The sequence below is a fragment of the Oncorhynchus gorbuscha genome, unplaced genomic scaffold (genome assembly GCF_021184085.1).
Source record: "Oncorhynchus gorbuscha isolate QuinsamMale2020 ecotype Even-year unplaced genomic scaffold, OgorEven_v1.0 Un_scaffold_1327, whole genome shotgun sequence".
In the NCBI taxonomy this organism is placed as follows: Eukaryota; Metazoa; Chordata; class Actinopteri; order Salmoniformes; family Salmonidae; genus Oncorhynchus; species Oncorhynchus gorbuscha.
In genome coordinates, this window is record NW_025746135.1 from 111,339 (window position 1) to 135,713 (window position 24,375).

The following is a 24,375-nucleotide window of genomic DNA, read 5'->3' on the forward strand; positions in this document are numbered from 1 at the left end:
TAAAAATCAGTGGAACTGGCTTCGAGGTCCAGATTTGAATTTAACGGCCATTGGCTGCATTTACACAGGCAGCCAAATTCTTATCGTTCAACCAATTATTAGCAAAAAAAGCTGATCTGATTAGTCAAAAGACCATTTAGTGATAAAATATATAGAGTAGAAAAATAATCATTCTGAAGCTACATGGATGACACTCAGAGCCACAAATAGTAACTACAAGTATGAAAATGAGTCAACACTTATTGTACGCTATATTCAACATTCAACAGAAAAGTCCAAAGAAAAAGGAACATGGGATCAATCTAGTACATGACAAATAAAGAACTTTATAAATATATCTAGCTCATATAAAATGTCAGCTTTCTTACCCCGATATGATGCAGTGAATGAGCAGTGAGTTCCACTGTACTCACCACCTCAGACATAACGGCTCTTTTATATGGTTTATAGACGTCTTGTTTGTTCAATCATTCATTAACTTATGATTCGTTATAGTTTAGTCTTTCAGCAGACATTGTGTTCGTTACAGTTTACACACATTCAAAGTTAGCTCATATCCTGGTTAAGGTCTTATCAGACGTTTAAGGCCTTTCAAATCAAATCTAAATGTATTTGTCACATGCTTTGTAAACAACAGGTGTAGACAAACAGTGAAATTCTTACTTTGCAGCCCTTCCCAACAATGCAGAGAGAAAAATAATAACATGAGGAATAAATACACAATGAGTAGTGATAACTTGGCTATATACACGGTGTCCCAGTACCGACTCACTGTGCAGGGGTACAAGGTAATCGAGGTAGATATGTACAGTACATATACCTGGGGATAAATAAGAATAGATAATAAACAGTAGCAGCAGCGTATGTGACATGTCAAAAGTTAGTGCAAAAAGGGCCAATGCAGAAAGCTATTTGGTTAACTATTTAAGGGGTTTTCTTTATTTTTACTATATTCTACATTGTAGAATAATAGTGACATCAAAACTATGAAATAACAAATAGCCACCCTTTGCCTTGATGACAGCTTTGCACACTCTTGGCAGTCTCTCAACCAGCTTCATGAGGTAGTCACCTGGAATGCATTTCAATTAACAGGTGTGCCTTGTTTAAAGTTAATTTGTGGAATTCCCATTCCTTCTTAATGAGTTTCAGCCAATCGGTTGTGTTGTGAAGGCGGTGGCCCGTTCCTGTAGGTTCATGCTCTACAACATCCGCAGAGTACGACCCTGCCTCACACAGGAAGCGGCGCAGGTCCTAATCCAGGCACTTGTCATCTCCCGTCTGGATTACTGCAACTCGCTGTTGGCTGGGCTCCCTGCCTGTGCCATTAAACCCCTACAACTCATCCAGAACGCCGCAGCCCGTCTAGTGTTCAACCTTCCCAAGTTCTCTCACGTCACCCCGCTCCTCCGCTCTCTCCACTGGCTTCCAGTTGAAGCTCGCATCCGCTACAAGACCATGGTGCTTGCCTACGGAGCTGTGAGGGGAACGGCACCTCAGTACCTCCAGGCTCTGATCAGGCCCTACACCCAAATAAGGGCACTGCGTTCATCCACCTCTGGCCTGCTCGCCTCCCTACCACTGAGGAAGTACAGTTCCCGCTCAGCTCAGTCAAAACTGTTCGCTGCTCTGGCTCCCCAATGGTGGAACAAACTCCCTCACGACGCCAGGACAGCGGAGTCAATCACCACCTTCCGGAGACACTTGAAACCCCACCTCTTTAAGGAATACCTAGGATAGGATAAAGTAATCCTTCTCACCCCCCCCCCCCCTTAAAATATTTAGATGCACTATTGTAAAGTGGTTGTTCCACTGGATGTCATAAGGTGAATGCACCAATTTGTAAGTCGCTCTGGATAAGAGCGTCTGCTAAATGACTTAAATGTAAATGTAATGTAAATGTTGTGACAAGGCAGGGAGGGAATACAGAAGATAGCCCTATTTGGTAAAAGACCAAGTCCATATTATGACAAGAACAGCTCAAATAAGCAAAGAGAAATGACAATCCATTACTTTAAGACATAAAAGTCAATCAATCCGGAACATTTCAAGAACTTGTAAAGCTTCTTCAAGTGCAGTCGCAAAAACCATCAAGCGATATAATAAAACTGACTCTCATGAGGACCACCACAGGAAAGGAAGGCCCAGGGTTACCTCTGCTGCAGAGGATAAGTTCATTAGAGTTAACTGCACCTCAGATTGCAGCCCAAATAAATGCTTCACAGAGTTCAAGTAACAGACACATCTCAACATCAACTCTTCATAGGAGACTGCGTGAACCAGGCCATCATGGTCAAATTGCTGCAAATAATCCCCTACTAAAGGACACCAATAAGAAGAAGAGGCTTGATTGGGCCAAGAAAAACAAGCAATGGACATTAGCCCGGTGGAAGTCTGTTCTTTGGTCTGATGAGTCCAAATTTGAGATTTTTGGTTCCAACCTCTGTGTCTTTGTGAGAGGCAGAATAGATCAAAGTAAATGATGGTAAATGATTTCCGCATGTGTGGGACCCACCGTGAGGCATGGTGAAAGAGGTGTGTGGGGATGCTTTGCTGGTGACACTGTCAGTGATTTATTTAGAATTCAATGAACACTTAACCAGCATGGCTACCACAACATTCTGCAGTGATACGCCATCCAGTGTGGTTTGCCCTTAGTGGGAATATAATTTGTTTTTGAACAATACAATCACCCAACACACCTCCAAGCTGCGTAAGGGCTATTTTACCAAGAAGGAGAGTGATGGAGTGCTGCATCAGATGACCTGGCCTCCACAATCCCCCGACCTTAACCAAATTGAGATGGCTTGGGTTGAGTTGGGCCGCAGAGTGAAGGAAAAGCAGCCAACAAGGTCTCAGCATATGTGGGAACTCCTTCAAGACTGTTGGAAAAGCATTCCAGGTGAAGCTGGTTGAGAGAATTCCAAGAGTGTGCAAAGTTGTCATCAAGGCAAAGGGTGGCTATTTGAAGAATCTCAAATATAAAATAACACTTTTTTGGTTACTACATGATTCCATGGGTGTTATTGGTTACTGGGTGCAGAAAGAAATACTCAATTTCTAAAAAAAAAAAAAACAGCTCCAATTTACAGTTACTACTGGTCAGTGGCACTTATCAGTTTCATCAGTATCCTATTTGCAATCTCCTACTTTTTTTGTTTTCTACATGATTCCATGTGTTTTTTCATAGTTTTTTTCATAGTTTTGATGTATTCTACAATGTAGAAAATAGTAAAAATTAAGAAAACGGCAATGAGTGTGGGCACACACAAATCGGAGCTGTTTCTTTTAGAAGTAGAGTATTTCTTTCTGCAACTTGATGATGATGATGATAATACACATTTGAACAAGAACTTGAAACGTATAAGATGCAATGAACGTGATGAATATGATGGCCACTCATTACAAATATACTGCTATGACTACCTGCTTTCCAGCAGTGCTGGGGAAGCTACTCTGAAATATAGTTAAACAAGCTACCGATTACTTGACACTTGAATAAATCAAATCAAATCAAATCAAATCAAATCAAATCAAATCAAATCAAATTTATTTATATAGCCCTTCGTACATCAGCTGATATCTCAAAGTGCTGCACAGAAACCCAGCCTAAAACCCCAAACAGCAAACAATGCAGGTGTAAAAGCACGGTGGCTAGGAAAAACTCCCTAGAAAGGCCAAAACCTAGGAAGAAACCTAGAGAGGAACCGGGCTATGTGGGGTGGCCAGTCCTCTTCTGGCTGTGCCGGGTAGAGATTATAACAGAACATGACCAAGATGTTCAAATGTTCATAAATGACCAGCATGGTCAAATAATAATAAGGCAGAACAGTTGAAACTGGAGCAGCAGCACAGTCAGGTGGACTGGGGACAGCAAGGAGCCATCATGTCAGGTAGTCCTGGGGCACGGTCCTAGGGCTCAGGTCCTCCGAGAGAGAGAAAGAAAGAGAGAATTAGAGAGAGCATATGTGGGGTGGCCAGTCCTCTTCTGGCTGTGCCGGGTGGAGATTATAACAGAACGTGGCCAAGATGTTCAAATGTTCATAAATGACCAGCATGGTTGAATAATAGTAAGGCAGAACAGTTGAAACTGGAGCAGGAGCATGGCCAGGTGGACTGGGGACAGCAAGGAGTCCTCATGTCAGGTAGTCCTGGGACATGGTCCTAGGGCTCAGGTCCTCCGAGAGAGAGAAAGAAAGAGAGAAGGAGAAAATTAGAGAACGCACACTTAGATTCACACAGGACACCGAATAGGACAGGAGAAGTACTCCAGATAAACAAACTGACCCTAGCCCCCTGACACATAAACTACTGCAGCATAAATACTGGAGGCTGAGACAGGAGGGGTCAGGAGACACTGTGGCCCCATCCGAGGACACCCCGGACAGGGCCAAACAGGAAGGATATAACCCCACCCACTTTGCCAAAGCACAGCCCCCACACCACTAGAGGGAAATCTTCAACCACCAACTTACCATCCTGAGACAAGGCCGAGTATAGCCCACAAAGATCTCCGACACGGTACAACCCAAGGGGGGGACCCAGACAGGCCGACCACAACAGTGAATCAACCCACCCAGGTGACGCACCCCCAGGGACGGCACGAGAGAGCCCCAGCAAGCCAGTGACTCAGCCCCGTAACAGGGTTAGAGGCAGAGAATCCCAGTGGAAAGAGGGGAACCGGCCAGGCAGAGACAGCAAGGGCGGTTCGTTGCTCCAGAGCCTTTCCGTTCACCTTCTCACTCCTGGGCCAGACTACACTCAATCATATGACCCACTGAAGAGATGAGTCTTCAGTAAAGACTTAAAGGTTGAGACCGAGTTTGCGTCTCTGACATGGGTAGGCAGACCGTTCCATAAAAATGGAGCTCTATAGGAGAAAGCCCTGCCTCCAGCTGTTTGCTTAGAAATTCTAGGGACAATTAGGAGGCCTGCGTCTTGTGACCGTAGCGTACGTGTAGGTATGTACGGCAGGACCAAATCAGAGAGGTAGGTAGGAGCAAGCCCATGTAATGCTTTGTAGGTTAGCAGTAAAACCTTGAAATCAGCCCTTGCTTTGACAGGAAGCCAGTGTAGAGAGGCTAGCACTGGAGTAATATGATCAAATTTTTTGGTTCTAGTCAGGATTCTAGCAGCCGTATTTAGCACTAACTGAAGTTTATTTAGTGCTTTATCCGTGTAGCCGGAAAATAGAGCATTGCAGTAGTCTAACCTAGAAGTGACAAAAGCATGGATTAATTTTTCTGCATCATTTTTGGACAGAAAGTTTATGATTTTTGCAATGTTACGTAGATGGAAAAAAGCTGTCCTCGAAATGGTCTTGATATGTTCTTCAAAAGAGAGATCAGGGTCCAGAGTAACGCCGAGGTCCTTCACAGTTTTATTTGAGACGACTGTACAACCATTAAGATTAATTGTCAGATTCAACAGAAGATCTCTTTGTTTCTTGGGACCTAGAACAAGCATCTCTGTTTTGTCCGAGTTTAATAGTAGAACGTTTGCAGCCATCCACTTCCTTATGTCTGAAACACATGCTTCTAGCGAGGGCAATTTTGGGGCTTCACCATGTTTCATTGAAATGTACAGCTGTGTGTCATCCGTAACATAGCAGTGAAAGTTTACATTATGTTTTCGAATAACATCCCCAAGAGGTAAAATATATAGTGAAAACAGCGCCACGTTGAAAGTCTCTGAGCTCTTCAGTAAGGTCATTCTACTGCCAATGTTTGTCTATGGAACATGGCTGTTTGCTCGATTTTATACACCTGTCAGCAAAGGGTGTGACTGAAATAGCCGAATCCACTAATTTGAAGGGGTTTAACTTGTAGTGAACTACATTTTCAGAGTAACGTCAAAACTACCTGGTGATTAATAAGAGACCCTGTTATTTTTTGAACATTCAAGAGACGCAGAACTTGAGTCTTTAGAGCAAGACATTTTATCTACCAGGCCAGGTGTATTCAACTATTTTCTGTTCTTCGTGATAATTAATAGCACCCACCTTGTGTCCCAGGTCTAAACAAGTAACCAAAGGGGAACAATTAAAACATGCAGTGGAAGTGTGTATAACTGGCTTCGAGGTCCAGAATGAGTGTACTAGACAAATAACTCCATGCTCTCATTTTCAAAGTGGTCCTGTCAACTTTGTTGTCGGAACAGAATATTTCATTCACATGACACATGAATTCCCATTTATTTCCTTTGTTGAGAAAAATGTATTGAGTCGTTCCAGTAGTTGGCTACACATCTACATTCCAAAAAACACTCCAAAACACTCCAAACACTCCAAAGATTTGAATTTAGTTAAACTAGGTATGTATGATGTAAACATTCCTGTGTTCAGGGTTGGGTAGTAACAGATGACATGATGACAGGGATTATATAATTAGTTACTACATTTACGTATTTCAATCTGCCCGGATTATTTAAAAAATGTAACCCGGGATTAGTTACATTCTTAAAAACAGCTGATTACTTGATCTAATAGCATTTAGGATTACCTGGTGTAATAGGAACATTTGATAACCCTTTCACACACCCTTAAGACTTCTCACATGCTCTCAACTCGGCAAGATTCTATTGTCCTGTTGATCGCTCATCAAGGGTGGATTGCTTCTTTAGTATTCCAATTGATTGAATGAATAGATAAGGCTGCCAAACCATTTACTACACCGGGCCCGCTGGCCAATCAGACTGTTGTCTGGACTCCATAGAGTTTTTACTTGCTGCTTTGTTGCATATTGACAGTGCACTTTCACCCTCTCTGACAAGCAGGATAGAGCATGCTTAGTGATTGTTGAACATATGAAAATGTGAATGCATGCAAAACACTATTATCGTTGATAAAAAATAGGGTCTCAAGCTTTCTGTATTGTCTTATGTGATATTAGTGCCCAAAACAACGTGTACAAATGAATTACTATGTTGAACAATTCTGAAACCCTATTTTGAATTGTAGTCCTATTGTCATGCATTTTGGGTGTGACAATCACTGGCTACGGTTGCACATCAAAGTAACCTGCATCATGCATTCCTGCGAGGGCATCCGATTTAGTTTATACAACTCATCTTTTCAATCATACCATTTTAGTAGTCAAGCAGCCTACACTTAGAATGGAGCACTTTGACTAGTTTAGATAGGATCATTGGATTACACATTTTTTCTGTTGCCTGACAATATTGCCGTGATCAAATCATAGGCTTGTGCCACCAACTGAAAATGTTGCAATGGAGCCCTCTGTGTGCTCTCACATAGAATATAAACACACGTGAATTGTAGGATCTATATGTTTTCACACAAGTCCCCAAATTGGAAATAATCATGTTACTAAATTAAATAATTAGTCTTCCTTATTCCACTGAACCAGAGAGGTATGTCAAGGAAGTTGTTCACTTTTCATAGTAAGGGGAAACCCCTGAACTATCCAGACAATACGTTAAATCATATGAGTCATAAAGGAAATAAGAAGTATGTCAAGGAAGTTGTTCACTTTCCATGGTAAGGGGAAACCCCTGAACTATCCAGACAAGAGTCATAAAGGAACTAAGACATTTCCTTAATCCCTAAACCCTGAACTATCCAAAGTACATTTTACAAAACATTAAGGACACCAGCTTTCTCCATGACAGACTGACCAGGTGAAAGCTGTGCACAGACCTTTGATGGGGCAGGTGCTCCAAATGAAGAAACACCAACAAAAACATCATTCCATTCATATTGTTCTACTGCAGCCCCCCAATTTAAAAAATAATACAAATGTTTCTGCAAAAACTCACGCCATCACACATTGTAGGTTAAGCAAGCTTGAACCACACACACAGCATGAGGGGTTGAAAGCCAGGGTCAGCTATGGCACAGCGCAGGGCTTTGCTAAACGGCACAATAGCAGGAGATTGTATCCCGGTTTTGGGAAACCTGAATAAGATGCCTGGATACTGACAGGATGCAGTAGCATGTAAACATCTTATCCCGTTCACTGTGGTTTTTCGTGGTCTTGCGCAGGCTGTTTCACATAGTATCACATTTGATGTTCAGATGGGAACAGTAAAAAAGTTGTAACTGAGGTCTGACAGTAGCCTATTTGAATATTAACTCCTGCAGAATGAACTGTTTCTCGCAGCAAAATTATAGACCAAATGTTACATTTTGTCTCAGGAACAGGAGCGGAGAAATTATTATTTGATTAATATCGCTAGCTGCAACATAATGTCACGCCCTGGTCTTAGTATTTTGTGTTTTCTTTATTATTTTGGTCAGGCCAAGGTGTGACATGGGTTATTTATGTGGTGTGTTTTGTCTAGTTTTTTGTTGTTGTTGTAGGTTATGGGATTGTGGTGTAGTATAGTTGTCTAAAAAAGTATATGGTTGCCTGGAGTGGTTCTCAATCAGAGGCAGTGTTATGCCGGTGAGTGAGGACCCAAAAGCGACTTAACAGAAACTGAGTTTATTCAAGTCCAAACAGAAAATAACAAATCCTGAATCCTTAACAGGAAATGTCCAAACGGGGATAACAGAAATCCTCTAGTTGTAGAGGGGAATAACAGGATTAGCGGCCACAGACTGCAGGTCTCTTCGGGTAGGCGCAGGCCGTAGCTGACAGAGACACCTGCTCACACGCAGCATCTGATGAAGGCAAAACACGACAGGACGGAACAAGTACACAGCGAACAGCAAACAAGGATCCGACAAGGACAGAAGCAGAAACAGAGAGAGAAATAGAGACTTAATCAGAGGGCAAAATAGGGGACAGGTGTGAAAGAGTAAACGAGGTCGTTAGGAGAATGAGGAACAGCTGGGAGCAGGAACGGAACGATAGAGAGAGAGAGGGATAGAGAGAGGGAAAGAAACCTAATAAGACCAGCAGGGGGAAACGAATAGAAGAGAAAGCACAGGGACAAGACATGACAATATATGACAATACATGACAGGCAGGTGTTTATCGTTGTCTCTGATTGGGAACCATATTTAGACAGCCATATTCTTTGAGTGTTTCATGGGTGATTGTTCCTGTCTCTGTGATTGTTTTGCACTAGATAGGGCTGTTTCGGGGTTTCACGTTACGTTTATTGTTTTTGTATTCTTCGTCATTATCTTTATTAAAGATGTATGAAGATAACCAGGCTGCGTTTTGGTCCGATCCCTGCTACACCTCCTCTTCAGACTAATAGGAGGAAATAAGCCGTAACACATAATAACATTTTACCTACCATTTTTATGTTTCTGCGTCCAGTATGAAGGAAGTTAGAGGTAGTTTCATGAGTTAATGCTAACTAGCATTAGTGCAATGACTGTAAGTCTACAGAAACCGTTAGCTGTTGCTGTTCATCCAACTCTGAGGAAGTAGATAAATGTTTTCTTTAATTAATATAGAGGAAATTGCAGATTTTCTTTCTGTATAGAAGATTGTTTTGCGGGCCGTCTATGTGGTCATGTACGGGATCGAAAAACGGCTTCAGTGACAACCAAAACCAGACAGAAAGCATGCAAAATATTTGTATTTCATAGGGAGGGAGGTCGACAGCGCTTCAACCTAAATGAGATGAGGTGCAGGCAAATATCACACGAAGATAAAAAATTGCAAACAAGAGTCACACCTATTGTTCTCTCATATTATTCTGACTTGTTTAATGTTCATCAACATTTCAGTGTCACATCATTTAGTAGGAGAGATCATTTTCACCAGGAGTCCCTGTAGTCCATAGTTATGACACCAGAAATGAATCTGTAAGAAAAACACTATTTATTAGCAGATATTAACACATACAAATGTAATAATAACATCAAGTTCTTTGTCTGTGAGAGACACCATGTAGCGGTGTGTGTTGGTTTAACACAGTTAACACTTGTGATACAGCGATAACATTCTGACTGAACCCATAGTGATATTTCCATTTATCTGATAGAACTGGGACAGTTTAGCGAAGCTGTAAAACATTGTCTAAGTTGAAGGTGTGCCATGTTTAATAGTGTATGCCTTTATAGTTTGCTTTCAATGTAAGGCTTTGCGTTACCCAGAAAATGCATCAAAATAGGTAAAACTGAATATATTTATCTCCCGAGTCGTTTTAGATTTCTACACTGTTCTCTACATTCTCAGAGTTCAAATAGGTGTAGGGCTTCATTACAGACAGAAATACTCATCAGTTTTATCAGTTGTTCAGGTGGCTGGTCTCAGACAATCCAGCATGTGAAGAAGCAAGATGTGGAGGTCCTTGGCTGGTGGGGTTATACATGGTCTGCGGTTGTGAGGCCAGATGGACGTTACCGATTGCAACACTATTTGCGCGCACCCCTCTAACTAGCTAGCCATTTCACATCGGTTACACCATGATGGCTGACAACGTTCTTATCCCTTAATTGCTAGCCAGCCAATGGTACTTGCTAGCCAGCTTATGGTAAAAAAAATAACATTAAATTCTCCGGCAACAGCTCTGGTGGTCATTCCTGCAGTCAGTTTGCACACTCCCTCAAAACTTGAGACATCTGTGGCATTGTGTTGTGTGACAAAACTGCACATTTTAGAGTGGTCATTTATTGTCCCCAGCACAAGGTGCACCTGTGTAATAATCATGGAGTAAATTGCTTCTTAATATACCAAACCTGTCAGGTGGATTGATTTATTATCTTATGAAACATAGGATCACCACTTTACATGTTCCATTAACATTTTTGTTCAGTGTATTTGCCGCCATCTTTTCGAGGTCTGATCTTCTGTCATTGATCGAGACAGGTGGGTGTCATTCAAAGAGACTCTTGATTTCTGAGTCAGGCTCATGCCATGCAGCACTTTAGGGTGGACCGTCTGTGGGGTGGACACCCATCTGTCTTAACCATGGAAGTGTAGAAGACACTAGTGCCTTCCAAGTTGAGAATTAGGTATCGCCTAGTAAAGGCTTGTTGAAAAATGGTCCCCTATTCAATATCCAAAGCCATGACCCTGTTCATGGGAGGATAATCAATCACAAGACAAGTTATTTCAATAGCTGAATCATAGTGTAACATGAAGAATAATGACTGACTACTGAATGTCTGGTGGAGATGTACACATTTCACCATCTTCACCTTTTATATCCTTGTGTGCTACACAGTTTAAAGCACCGGTGTGTAAAGGTCAACCAGTTTAACAAAACAGCTTGGGCAACAGGGACAATGAACACTGAAAGAGACAAGGATGAACATTAACAAGCTGTTGATCAGCCAGCAAATAGAGTTACAAAGCAGAGTTAGAGATTGTAATTGTATCTTGGCTGTATGGACAGGAGTTTCCTTTTGGCTCTCACACAATTGAGTGGGTTCAAGCTACACTGCTAATAAATCAGGAACGTCACATGCAGTTCTTTCAGCAGCAAGGCACTATTGTCATGTTTTGTCTTATATCATCTTGTCATTTTGCTTTTCCCTCTTCGTTTTCCCCCTGCTGGTCTTTTTAGGTTCGTTCTCCTCTTTTTCTCTCTCCCTTCCTCTCTCTCTTCTCTCTATCGTTCCGTTCCTGCTCCCAGCTGTTCCTATTCCCCTAATCAATCATTTAGTCTTCCCACACCTGTTCCTTATCTTTTCCCCTGATTAGAGTCCCTATTTCTTCCCTTGTTTTCCGTTCCTGTCCTGTCGGATCCTTGTATCTATTGTTCACCGTGCTGTGTTTGTGTATCGTCGTGTCGTGTTTCCCTCAGATGCTGCGTGGTGAGCAGGTGTCTGAGTCTGCTAGGTTCAAGTGCCTTCCCGAGGCAACCTGCTGTTCTTGATCAAGTCTCCAATCTGTTCTCGTCTTTACGAGTAGTATTATGCCTTTTGTTTTGTAAAGTATCTTTACTGGATTAAAAACTCTGTTTTCGCCAAGTCGCTTTTGGGGTCCTCATTCACCTGCATGACAACTATGGGAAGTGAGGTCTGTAGGTGTTGTCCATTTGGTAGTTTTTCTCAACTCTCCCTTTTTAGAGGGAGGCAGGTAGCTGAAATAAGTTCACCTGTCTCTATGGAAACCATACAACACACCTACTGGTGTGGTTAGCTGGAAAATGGAAGGCCACATACTGAGTCCAGGTGAAGCAAATACAGTAGATTCCCGTTTTGCATAAAAGGTTAGGTTTTTGCCAATAACAGGAAGGGACTTGAGGTACATTCAGTTATACAAGGGTATACTTAGATAAAAGGAATCAGCTAGTGGAATTCACAACAACACAGAAGTAGAAACATTTCACTTCTCATCTTGGCTGCATGTGGCTATTAAAAAAGAAAAAGTGGACTGAACCGCAATAGAGTAAAGTGCCTGGGTCATAATGATTAGGGCACACCATAAGATACATGGTTTAAAACAGGTTTCAACAGAAAACAAGGTAGTCTCTCCCTGCATCTGTGCATTTCCTCCATTTGGTGCCTAATAAATACGACCGACTCATTTTACAGGGCCACACTGTTCTCCACATTGTTGGGATTCAGGTAGGTATATGACAGGGGCAAAGAGACATTCCTGCCTTGGATTTCAAAGTTGTATTTCTTCAGCACATTTTGAGTTTTGTGAATCAGTTCCAGAGGGGTCTTCTCGCTGAAGTGATCCTGATAGCCATTTCCAAGAGCGACCTAAGGAGGCAAGAGAGTTGATGAAATTTGAAATTCATGAACCACTGATATTAATTATGACTACTGAGGAAATTATTTGAGAGTGTCATGAAATGCTTTAACGCCATATATACATTTTTAAAAGCAGTTTCTCATATACTCACAAAGTCAGTGGACTGCCTGCTCAGAAGGTACACCGCTGCCATGCCATTAACGGTGGTATTGATGTCAGGGAAGGTCTTCAGCATGGTGCTCTCAGTACACTGCCCCTTAGTGGTGGGAGGTGGTTGTTGCAGACTGATGGGGAAGTTGGGCATCCAGCCCCCAAAATCAAACTGGAATGACAATGGCAAAATAGATCAAACTACTTTGCTTTTCCAATATAATTCAACAGAAACAAACTAAAATCACACAATTGGTTTCATCACCTGTCCATTGTTGACTGCAGCATGTTGGACAGACACTGTGAAGATTACCATGGTGAGAAACTTGACCAGCTCTGTCATCAAACTGAAAGACTGAGGGATTCCTGCACAGAGGAGACAGTATGCCACAATGATCAGACACCAAATTAACAAATGATCCAGAATATAGTTTGGGAATGAGAAGCATAAGTGAATGGACACATTTATTATCAGAAATCATTTAAGTGTAGTCTGTCAAATTGCACCCTTTTCCCTATATAGTGTACTACTTTTGACCAGAGAGCTGTTGCCATTTGTGATGCAGATTGTGTATTTAAATGAGAAAAGTGTAACCTGTGCTGGTTTCTGCCAGGAACCCATGGAAGAAGATCTCCTTGATCCAGTTCTGCAGTTCAGAGTCCTTCTGGACGTCTGAGTCACAGGTGTAGTAGTGACCAATCATTTTCTGAACAAACCTATTCAAAATATCAGGCATTAGCCAAAACACAATGACAACATAGCAAAAGAGCAAAGATGCATTTTAGAAAACCCTGTGAGGTGAGATGGAAGGAGTGTATGACAATAGCAGGGGACATGGGCTGGAAACCCTGTGAGGTGAGATGGAAGGCCTGTATGACAATAACAGGGGACATGGGCTGGAAACCCTGTGAGGTGAGATGGAAGGCCTGTATGACAATAACAGGGGACATGGGCTGGAAACCCTGTGAGGTGAGATGGAAGGAGTGTATGACAATAACAGGGGACATGGGCTGGAAACCCTGTGAGGTGAGATGGAAGGCTGTATGACAAAACCATGGGCTGGAAACCCTGTGAGGTGAGATGGAAGGCCTGTATGACAATAACAGGGGACATGGGCTGGAAACCCTGTGAGGTGAGATGGAAGGAGTGTATGACAATAACAGGGGACATGGGCTGGAAACCCTGTGAGGTGAGATGGACATGACAATAACAGGGGACATGGGCTGGAAACCCTGTGAGGTGAGATGGAAGGCCTGTATGACAATAACAGGGGACATGGGCTGGAAACCCTGTGAGGTGAGATGGAAGGCCTGTATGACAATAACAGGGGACATGGGGAAACCCTGTGAGGTGAGATGGAAGGAGTGTATGACAATAACAGGGGACATGGGCTGGAAACTGTGAGGTGAGATAGAAGGCCCTGTAACAGGGGACAGAAACACTGTGAGATGGAAGTTCTGTATGACAATAACAGGGGACATGGGCTGGAAACCCTGTGAGGTGAGATGGAAGGAGTGTATGACAATAACAGGGGACATGGGCTGGAAACCCTGTGAGGTGAGATGGAAGGCATGTATGACAATAACAGGGGACATGGGCTGGAAACCCTGTGAGGTGAGATGGAAGGCCTGTATGACAATAACAGGGGACATGGGCTGGAAACCCTGTGATGTGAGATGGAAGGTCTGTATGACAATAACAGGGGACATGGGCTGGAAACCCTGTGAGGTGAGATGGAAGGCCTGTATGACAATAACTGGGGACATGTGCTGGAAACCCTGTGAGGTGAGATGAAGGCGTGTATGGTGAGACTTTGGAATAGACTGTTGGATATGCCAACCGCCAGAATAGCTAGTGGGATCAGTGGGATCTATCCATAGGGGGAGCCTGGGCAACTGAAATGGACAACCTTTTTCAACAGTCTGACTGAACATCTATACGAAAACCAAATTAAGGGCGACAGATTAAAAAACAACTGCTGCTGCAATATGGAAAAAATGGGTGGAGAAGATTAATTATAAACCCAAATTGAGAACCTTGTTTGATTAAAGGTGCATTTGTGTGCGAGTGATATCCAAGATGGCCTAGCAGTAAGTCGCCCTGTCGTCCCTGTATATATCGCTTCTTTTTCGTTTTTTTTAACATATTTTTCTTCGCATACCTCTTTAAAAACATTTTGCTAAACCTAAGCTTCCAAATACTCTCCTGCAACCTGCCTCACCCAACGTAGCTATTTTTCCTAGAGTATTTATATTTACTTCGGAACCGGAACCCCTCAACTGAAGCTAGCCAGCTAACCACCAGCTATGCTGGCGGTCTTCAGCTAACCGGTCATCAGCTAAACTTTAGCCCGGAAAGCTCTCGCCAGTTCGAACAACGCGACTCTAACCAGAGCACAACGGACCTATTTATTTTTCATCCCCGGATTCCTACCGCAAACGGAATTTTTTTCAGCTGGATCTTCACAACTAGCTATCTAGTTAAACTGCAACCCCGGATGATTACCCCTGGCTAGCTTTCCACCCACTTAGCCTGAAGCTAGCCCGGCCAGAGCACCTGTAGCATACTCCTGGGCTACAATACCCGGGCCCACGCCCGGTCTGTCGACGTCACCGCATGAAGATGAATAAACAGACTCTCCCCATCGCGACGTCCCCTAAAGGCTAACTCTAGCCCTCGCTATCTCCCTGCTTGCTAATTCGGCCTGTTAGCTTGTCTAGCTCCGGTCCGCTAACTGCTACCTTGTCTAGCCCGGGCCTACGAACTGTTAGCTTGTTAGCACAGGCCTGCTAACCGTCTGAATCACCGCGTCCCAAACACTCTGGACCCATTTACTTTCTCTTTTTGATTTTTAATTTGTTTATACCTTCCGGAAACCTGCCTCACCCAATGTGATACGGAATCGCTATTATATTTTTATTTTTTAGAACACACTCAAGAACCTCCAGACGCTAACCAGCTAACTAGCTACAAGCTATTTAGTCATTAGTCTTTTTAACCTGGATAACACTCGCCAGTCCAGCTTCCCTGCCCATCCACCGCTGCCCCCTGGACACTGATCTCTTGGCTACATAGCTGACGCACGTTGGACTGTCCATTAATCACGGTACTCCATTCTGCTTGTTTGTTTTGTCGGCCCCGTTGCCTAGTCAACGCCATTTTACCTGCTGTTTGTTGTGCTAGCTGATTAGCCTCGCCTACTGTTTTAGCTAGCTTTCCCAATTAAACACCTGTGATTACTGTAAGCCTCGCTGTATGTCTCTCTCAAATGTCAATATGCCTTGTATACTGTTGTTCAGGTTAGTTATCATTATTTTAGTTCACAATGGAGCCCCTAGTTCCACTCTTCATACCCCTGTTACCTCCTTTGTCCCACCTCCCACACATGCGGTGACCTCACCCATTACAACCAGCACGTCCAGAGATACCTCTCATCATCACCCAGTGCCTGGGCTTACCTCCACTGTACCCGCACCCCACCATACCCCTGTCTGCGCATTATGCCCTGAATATATTCTACCATGCCCAGAAACCTGCTCCTCTTATTCTCTGCCCCCAACGCTCTAGGCGACCAGTTTTGATAGCCTTTAGCCAAACCCTCATACTACTCCTCCTCTGTTCCGCGGGTGATGTGGAGGTAATCCCAGGGCCTGCATGTCCCCAGGCACCCTCATTTGTTGACTTCTGTGATCGAAAAAGCCTTGGTTTCATGCATGTCAATATCAGAAGCCTACTCCCTAAGTTTGTTTTACTCACTGCTTTAGCACACTCTGCTAACCCCGATGTCCTTGCAGTGTCTGAATCCTGGCTCAGGAAGGCCACCAAAAATTCAGAGATTTCCATACCAGACTATAACATCTTCCGTCAAGATAGAACTGCCAAAGGGGGAGGAGTTGCAGTCTACTGCAGAGATAGCCTGCAAAGTGATGTCATACTTTCCAGGTCCATACCCAAACAGTTCGAACTACTAATTTTGAAAATTACTCTCCAGAAATAAGTCTCTCACTGTTGCCGTCTGCCACCGACCACCCTCAGCTCCCAGCTGTGCCCTGGACACCATTTGTGAATTGATCGCCCCCCATCTAGCTTCAGAGTTTGTTCTGTTAGGTGACCTAAACTGGGATATGCTTAACACCCCGGCAGTCCTACAATCTAAGCTAGATGCCCTCAATCTCACTCAAATCATCAAGGAACCCACCAGGTACAACCCTAACTCTGTAAACGTCATCCTGACCAACTGGTCCTCCAAATACACCTCCGCTGTCTTCAAACAGGATCTCAGTGATCACTGCCTCATTGCCTGTATCCGCCACGGAGCCGCAGTCAAACGACCACCCCTCATCACTGTCAAACGCTCCCTAAAACACTTCTGTGAGCAGGCCTTTCTAATCGACCTGGCCCGGGTATCCTGGAAGGCCATTGACCTCATCCCGTCAGTTGAGGATGCCTGGTCATTCTTTAAGAGTAACTTCCTCACCATTTTAGATAAGCATGCTCCGTTCCAAAAAATGCAGAACCAAGAACAGATACAGCCCTTGGTTCACTCCAGACCTGACTGCCCTCGACCAGCACAAAAACATCCTGTGGCGGACTGCAATAGCATCGAATAGTCCCCGTGATATGCAACTGTTCAGGGAAGTCAGGAACCAATACACGCAGTCAGTCAGGAAAGCTAAGGCCAGCTTCTTCAGGCAGAAGTTTGCATCCTGTAGCTCCAACTCCAAAAAGTTCTGGGACACTGAAGTCCATGGAGAACAAGAGCACCTCCTCCCAGCTGCCCACTGCACTGAGGCTAGGTAACACGGTCTCCACCGATAAATTCATGATTATCGAAAACTTCAATAAGCATTTCTCAACGGCTGGCCATGCCTTCCGCCTGGCTACTCCAACCTCGGCCAACAGCTCCGCCCCCCGCAGCTCCTCGCCCAAGCCTCTCCAGGTTCTCCTTTACCCCCAGATAAGATGTTCTGAAAGAGCTGCAAAACCTGGACCCGTACAAATCAGATGGGCTTGACAATCTGGACCCTCTATTTCTGAAACTATCCGCCGCCATTGTCGCAACCCCTATTACCAGCCTGTTCAACCTCTTTCATATCGTCTGAGATCCAAGGATTGGAAAGCTGCCGCAGTCATCCCCCTCTTCAAAGGGGGAGACACCCAGGACCCAAACTGTTATAGACCTATATCCATCCTGCCCTGCCTATCTAAGGTCTTGAAAGCCAAGTCAACAAACAGGTCACTGACCATCTCGAATCCCACCGTACCTTCTCCGCTGTGCAATCTGGTTTCCGAGCCGGTCACGGGTGCACCTCAGCGACACTCAAGGTACTAAACGATATCATAACTGCCATCAATAAAAGACAGTACTGTGCAGCCGTCTTTATCGACCTTGACAAGGCTTTCGACTCTGTCAATCACCATATTCTTATCGGCAGACTCAGTAGCCTCGGTTTTTCAGATGACTGCCTTGCCTGGTTCACCAATTACTTTGCAGACAGAGTTCAGTGTGTCAAATCGGAGGGCATGCTGTCCGGTTCTCTGGCAGTCTCTATGGGGGTGCCACAGGGTTCAATTCTCGGGCCGACTCTTTTCTCTGTATATATCAATGATGTTGCTCTTGCTGCGGGCGATTCCCTGATCCACCTCTTACGCAGACGACACCATTCTATATACTTTCGGCCCGTCATTGGACACTGTGCTATCTAACCTCCAAATGAGCTTCAATGCCATACAGCACTCCTTCCGTGGCCTCCAACTGCTCTTAAACGCTAAAACCAAATGCATGCTTTTCAACCGATTGCTGCCTGCACCCGCATGCCCGACTAGCATCACCACCCTGGATGGTTCCGACCTTGAATATGTGGACATCTATAAGTACCTAGGTGTCTGGCTAGACTGCAAACTCTCCTTCCAGACTCATATCAAACATCTCCAATCGAAAATCAAATCAAGAGTCGGCTTTCTATTCCGCAACAAAGCCTCCTTCACTCACGCCGCCAAGCTTACCCTAGTAAAACTGTCATCTAAAAAAATGGCTTCCAACACTACTCAGCAAACTGGATGCAGTCTATCACAGTGCCATCCGTTTTGTCACTAAAGCACCTTATACTACCCACCACTGCGACTTGTATGCTCTAGTCGGCTGGCCCTCGCTACATATTCGTCGCCAGACCCACTGGCTCCAGGTCATCTACAAGTCCATGCTAGGTAAAGCTCCGCCTTATCTCAGTTCACTGGTCACGATGGCTACACCCATCCGTAGCACGCGCTCCAGCAGGTGTATCTCACTGATCATCCCTAAAGCCAACACCTCATTTGGCCGCCTTTCGTTCCAGTACTCTGCTGCCTGTGACTGGAACGAACTGCAAAAATCGCTGAAGTTGGAGAATTTTATCTCCCTCACCAACTTCAAACATCAGCTATCTGAGCAGCTAACCGATCGCTGCAGCTGTACATAGTCTATTGGTAAATAGCCCACCCATTTTCACCTACCTCATTCCCATACTGTTTATACCGTTTTTATTTATTTTTCTGCTCTTTTGCACACCAATATCTACCTGTACATGACCATCTGATCATTTATCACTCCAGTGTTAATCTGCAAAATTGTAATTATTCGCCTACCTCATGCCTTTTGCACACATTGTATATAGACTGCCCCTTTTTCTACTGTGTTATTGACTTGTTAATTGTTTACTCCATGTGTAACTCTGTTGTCTGTTCACACTTCTATGCTTTTTCTTGGCCAGGTCGCAGTTGCAAATGAGAACTTGTTCTCAACTAGCCTACCTGGTTAAATAAAGGTGAAATAAAAAATGACCTACCTAAAAGCAAGAGATCACTGTGTACTGGTAAGATCAGGGATATTGACTCTGCATATTTAAACAAGTTGGTATTGTGGTGAAATGGAAGAGGAAACACTAACTATTGTGACCTCGAAGAACTAGAGAATAAAACTTATCCTCTATTACCCTTCCTACCATGATATACGCTTGTTCTTATTCCAGAAAGCACACCATATATACCCTGGTATTATGTGGCTGAGTGATGAGGAGAAATTGTCCATTGTGTATTTCCATTTGCGGAATATTACAAAAAAAGTTTGGACTAGAAGGGCTATCTATAATTAAATTGTAAAAATATTAGGCTTCTAGGTGGTTTATGGCGTGTGCATATAGATTGTGTATACTGTAGGCTTGTCTCCCATATGAATCTTCTTTGTGCCACACTAGGTTCAAGTGGCTTCTGTTCTTTCTTCCTGTATTTATTTATCTGTATATGGTATGCATGTATATTATTTTACAGCTCTAGGGATGTCATTTACTATGTATTGATTTGTACCTTTATTCTATTTTTTTACTCTTTATGCAATGAGCAACGCAGAGAAACCCAGAAGAAGAATTACAATTCAATAACCATAGTGAATTATTGTATTGTTCATGCATCAATTAATCCCATTAGGGAAGGGTTGCCAATTGACGTTTTAAAAATGGGGGGGGGGGGGGGGCAGTAGAGTTTAGTAGAATATAGTTTAAACTGAGCAATGCAAAATGCAGTTGCATGAGTATAATACACAAATCAAATCATTCTGCTTATGGAGGTTTACAGAATTTCTTTATGCAGATCTGGACTTTTTTTGCACCATGAAAATGTATAGGCCTGTAGAAACATTACCTGTGGACAATGTCCCACAGCCTGAGTCCATCTTCCCTGTAGAAGAAGTTGGGGATTGACTCCAGACCACGTGCTGTGATGTCCTCCGGCATACAGAGGGAGCTGTAGGTCAATGAGGCCATCGCTTTCTTCAGGAACTCCACCATCCCTGGACCTCCGACACTGGCATTCTTCAAGATGGGTTAAAGGGATAGTGTGTCTGGGGACTCGCGATGAGCATTTATAAAATCGCAGATAAAGTAAACTCAGAGGCAAACATTACATCATGGCCCACTTTCCTGGAATTCCGAATTCCTGTGAGAACAGGTGTTGAGGTTGAATAACAGTTAGTAGCAGATGGAGCTTGTTTGAGGAGTTATGTTCAAGGCAGCTAGTGTTGCCAACAGTAGTTGAGGCTGATTGGCAATGGTTAGCTTCTGGTGCTTGTTGAATTGGCAGGGAGCTGCGTTCAAAGCAGCTAGTTAAGTGTTAAAGTCTGGTCCTTTCTCACAAATTTTTGTTATTCATTAACACCAATCTCTTATAAACAGCCGGGCATCATTTCATATTTTAACAAATAACACACAAGTGTAATTAGGCTTTGCATGACATATTTTGCCAGTCTGGTCTGGTGGAATCTAACAGCATCTTTATCGCATGCTGAATGATTGATTCCTGCCAAGCCAAAACGCGACTCTGTCTATAGCTAGGTTTCTGCTACTCAAGCGAATGTTCAAATATTCACCTAAAAAAATATGTGCATTTGAACTAATAGGAGTGTTTGTCAAACTGGCTTGATTTCCATCAAAGCTGGGCTTGATGACCTAGTACACATAAAACAGTACATGTTTTCATGTACTGAGTAAAAAAGCAGAAGTTCAATGCGTTTCCATCACATTTTCAACTCTATGGTTTTGTCACAAAAACTGTTGAGATAAATAGCAAACCTCGTCTTGGCGCATGCTCTCTAGTCTAGATAACAGTCTGCTGATAAAGTGGGGAGGGTAGGATACATGATGAGATATGGATAAGAGCAAGATCATTTTTACTTGAAAATAAGTATTGGCAGCCGTGCACCGATCATCATGTCATCAGCATACAAATAATACCCTCGATATTTATTGAAAATTCGCATCAAAGTCATCACCGTGCACTTAACCAAAATGCGCAATTCATCATAATGGATTTAATCTGTAGTCTAATAAACTCTTCATGCTTTTCCACGCTGTGGTGGGAACACAACATATCATTGCATGTTTACTTCAACATGATAGTCATTATATCAATATTTGAGTATAAAAGCCTTTCCACAGCAATTGTGGCATAATCTATTTCACTGACAAAATGATCCACCCTTGTCTAGCGTATTTTGTTTTGTCAATATTAGGATGCTTTCCTGAATAAATGTGCTATTTCCTTTAGGCCTGTCAGGAGTTTTATATGCGTCATTTAATTCAGTGTTTTCTAACGGTGATCAGTGTTTTAAACATCAAACAGGGTTATCGATTACAGAACATGTGAATGACTGATTCCAGGGCTGCTTCGTGGTTGAAGCCAAAAAATGACAGGCTATTAATTACATGTTTATGGCTAAGAGGTTCACATAAATGTGTCCCAACAATGTAAACCTGACAGAGTTCAGCCCGATGATAGAATCACTCTACTGAGGTATGTGTTGCTAGGCGTACATCTCATAAAGATAACCAGCTCATTATGATTTGGCCTGACTGATTCGTCAAATGTGAGAGGTACCCCAATGTTAAGATTATACGATTATACAGTCTTCAGAAGGCCTTATTTGAGATTTACCGAGTGTTGTTTCATCCAAACAGTTTTTAAACCTCTACAGGCTCGGTGTCCCCACCGCGGGGCGGTTGAGTTGCTGTTCTGTACCTTGTCACACCACCCTGGATTACTGAGCTCTGCCCGCCATTAACCTGTAGTTTTGCCTGCCTCTGTTCTAGTAATAAACATTTGTTACTTCGACACTGTCTGCACCTGGGTCTTCCCTAAAACGTGATAAGCGCTTGATGGTTTTTGACTGGTACTGTATATTTTCGGAGTCTTCTTAAATATCCTAGATAAAGCACAGACAGTTAAACATCTTATTCATTATGATTTATCAATGCGTTTCTATGGGCTTCAGTAAAGGCCAAATTCAATATTTTCTGAAATCATTTGTACATATTTTGTGGGATACCTAAAGTGGTCGTAGCCTACTTTGCATTTAACATTTAATTAAGAAGGTTCATGGGAAAGTATTTCTGTTAACCCACAATACGGTTATCACAACTGGCTATACACGGACAGAGTGATAGACAAACGCACGCATCACAAACAGACTGGAGCAATATTGCTGGAAATGAATTGGCAGATATTGTTTTAGGTTTCGCTTTTTAAGCCAATAGTGGCAAACTGGGGGTGAGATAATGTTGCATTGATTAGATGGTGTCTAATACTTGTGAGATTTGTTAATGAATTGTTTGGCGGGCTAACCATGTGGTCTGCGAGCTATTGGTATCTCGCGATCAACCTGTAGGAGACCCCTGTGCTAACTGATACAATCAGTTTCCACTAGCATTGGGACATTCCATAAGTATTAGCGCATTATAGAACATAACACAATAAGAATGGAATAGGCAGTACCTCTGTGAACAGCCCATTCTCTGATATGAGGGCCTGTCTCGCTAGAGTGTTGATCTGCAGAGTGTAGCGGAAGTGAGGGATCAGGAGCTATGGAGAAAGATGTAACAATCGTACATGAAATTCACACCTAAAAATGCTATGTATTGTAGTATCCTACAACCTACTGCAATTTTCAATTATAAAAAAATACATGCATTTTATATATAATTTTTACAAATTCTTTAAGTTTCTCTGGAATTATCATGTTAAACATATTCAGTTGATTGGAAAATAACTCACAGATATTGTTCAATAACAGTTGAAAACATGCACAGCAGTAGGTATGTACCTTGTAGATGGGATGCACCATTGGTAGGTTACGCAGTGTCGACACGGCGAACACCTCAGCCAGCAGGTGAGTCCTCAGCAGGTGAAAGTTCAGCTCGTGTTCAGCGAAGTCAGCGCTCCTCACAAAGATCTTGGCCAGAAGCCAGTCATACTCAGAGTCAGTAGGAAGGAAGATGGGGTTGTCTTCTCCAGGCTCCTGCTTCAGCTGTGAAAGGAAATGCAAAACACAATCATAGCTTGTTTCATTAATTGAGTATGTGTATATTATTACTATAATTAATTTAAAGATAGAGTACCAGTCAAAAGTTGACACACCTACTCATTCAAGGCTTTTTCTTTATTTGACTATTTTCTGTACAAATCTGTACAAATCCTCACTCTCAGCAGCTGCAATTTGCCCAGACAGTGTTTTGAGAACAAACTAAAGATATCTGTTTCAAGGTCTCAGCTTAGAGAGAAAGCCTCGTGAGGTATTGGTCTGTCACATGAAGTAAACTAAATGGTAATGATGAATTAATTATGCTAAATCATGCAAATATAACTTGTCTGTATATTGCCGTATATATGTAAGACAACTGCTGGGTCTGCACAGGCAGAGCTCCTGATTGACATGTGTACAATGGTGCATTGAGATGGTTCGAACCTCTCCAGCGCGCTGACAAACAATGATTTATTTAATATTCATTTTGAGTGTCCCTGTTAAAGAATTTCCACAACAATGTAGTAACCAAAAAAAGTGTTAAACAAATCAAACCATATTTCAGATTCTTCAAAGTAGCCACTGTCTCTTCCGACAAAAGAAATCTGTCCTTTGTCTAAAGAGTACATTTTCGATTTTTGTTTCCAACCTCAGTGTCTTTGTGAGATGCAGAGTAGGTGAACGAACGTTCTGCTCATGTGTGGTTCTCACTGTGAAGCATGGAGGAGGTGTAATTGTGTGGGGGTGCTTTGCTGGTGACACTGTCAGTAATTTATTTAGAATTCAAGGCACACTTAACCAGCATGGCTACCACAACATTCTGCAGTGAG

The 24,375-nt window shown here is 42.9% G+C and overlaps 1 protein-coding gene across 1 annotated transcript in view; it reads right to left on the reverse strand.

The window, feature by feature from the left end:
- Positions 1 to 11,877: 11,877 nt before the first annotated feature.
- Positions 11,878 to 24,375, reverse strand: part of LOC124022297 (hydroperoxide isomerase ALOXE3-like) — a 37,436-nt gene continuing 24,938 nt past the window's right edge. Inside the window, exons 9-15 of the mRNA XM_046337220.1 lie at positions 23,348 to 23,551; positions 23,020 to 23,106; positions 20,395 to 20,564; positions 13,315 to 13,436; positions 12,985 to 13,085; positions 12,721 to 12,891; positions 11,878 to 12,577 (exon numbers count right to left, since the gene is read on the reverse strand). Coding sequence (XP_046193176.1) covers positions 12,398 to 12,577; positions 12,721 to 12,891; positions 12,985 to 13,085; positions 13,315 to 13,436; positions 20,395 to 20,564; positions 23,020 to 23,106; positions 23,348 to 23,551 — 1,035 coding nt within the window. The 3' untranslated portion in view covers positions 11,878 to 12,397. The remainder of the gene's footprint in view (positions 12,578 to 12,720; positions 12,892 to 12,984; positions 13,086 to 13,314; positions 13,437 to 20,394; positions 20,565 to 23,019; positions 23,107 to 23,347; positions 23,552 to 24,375) is intronic.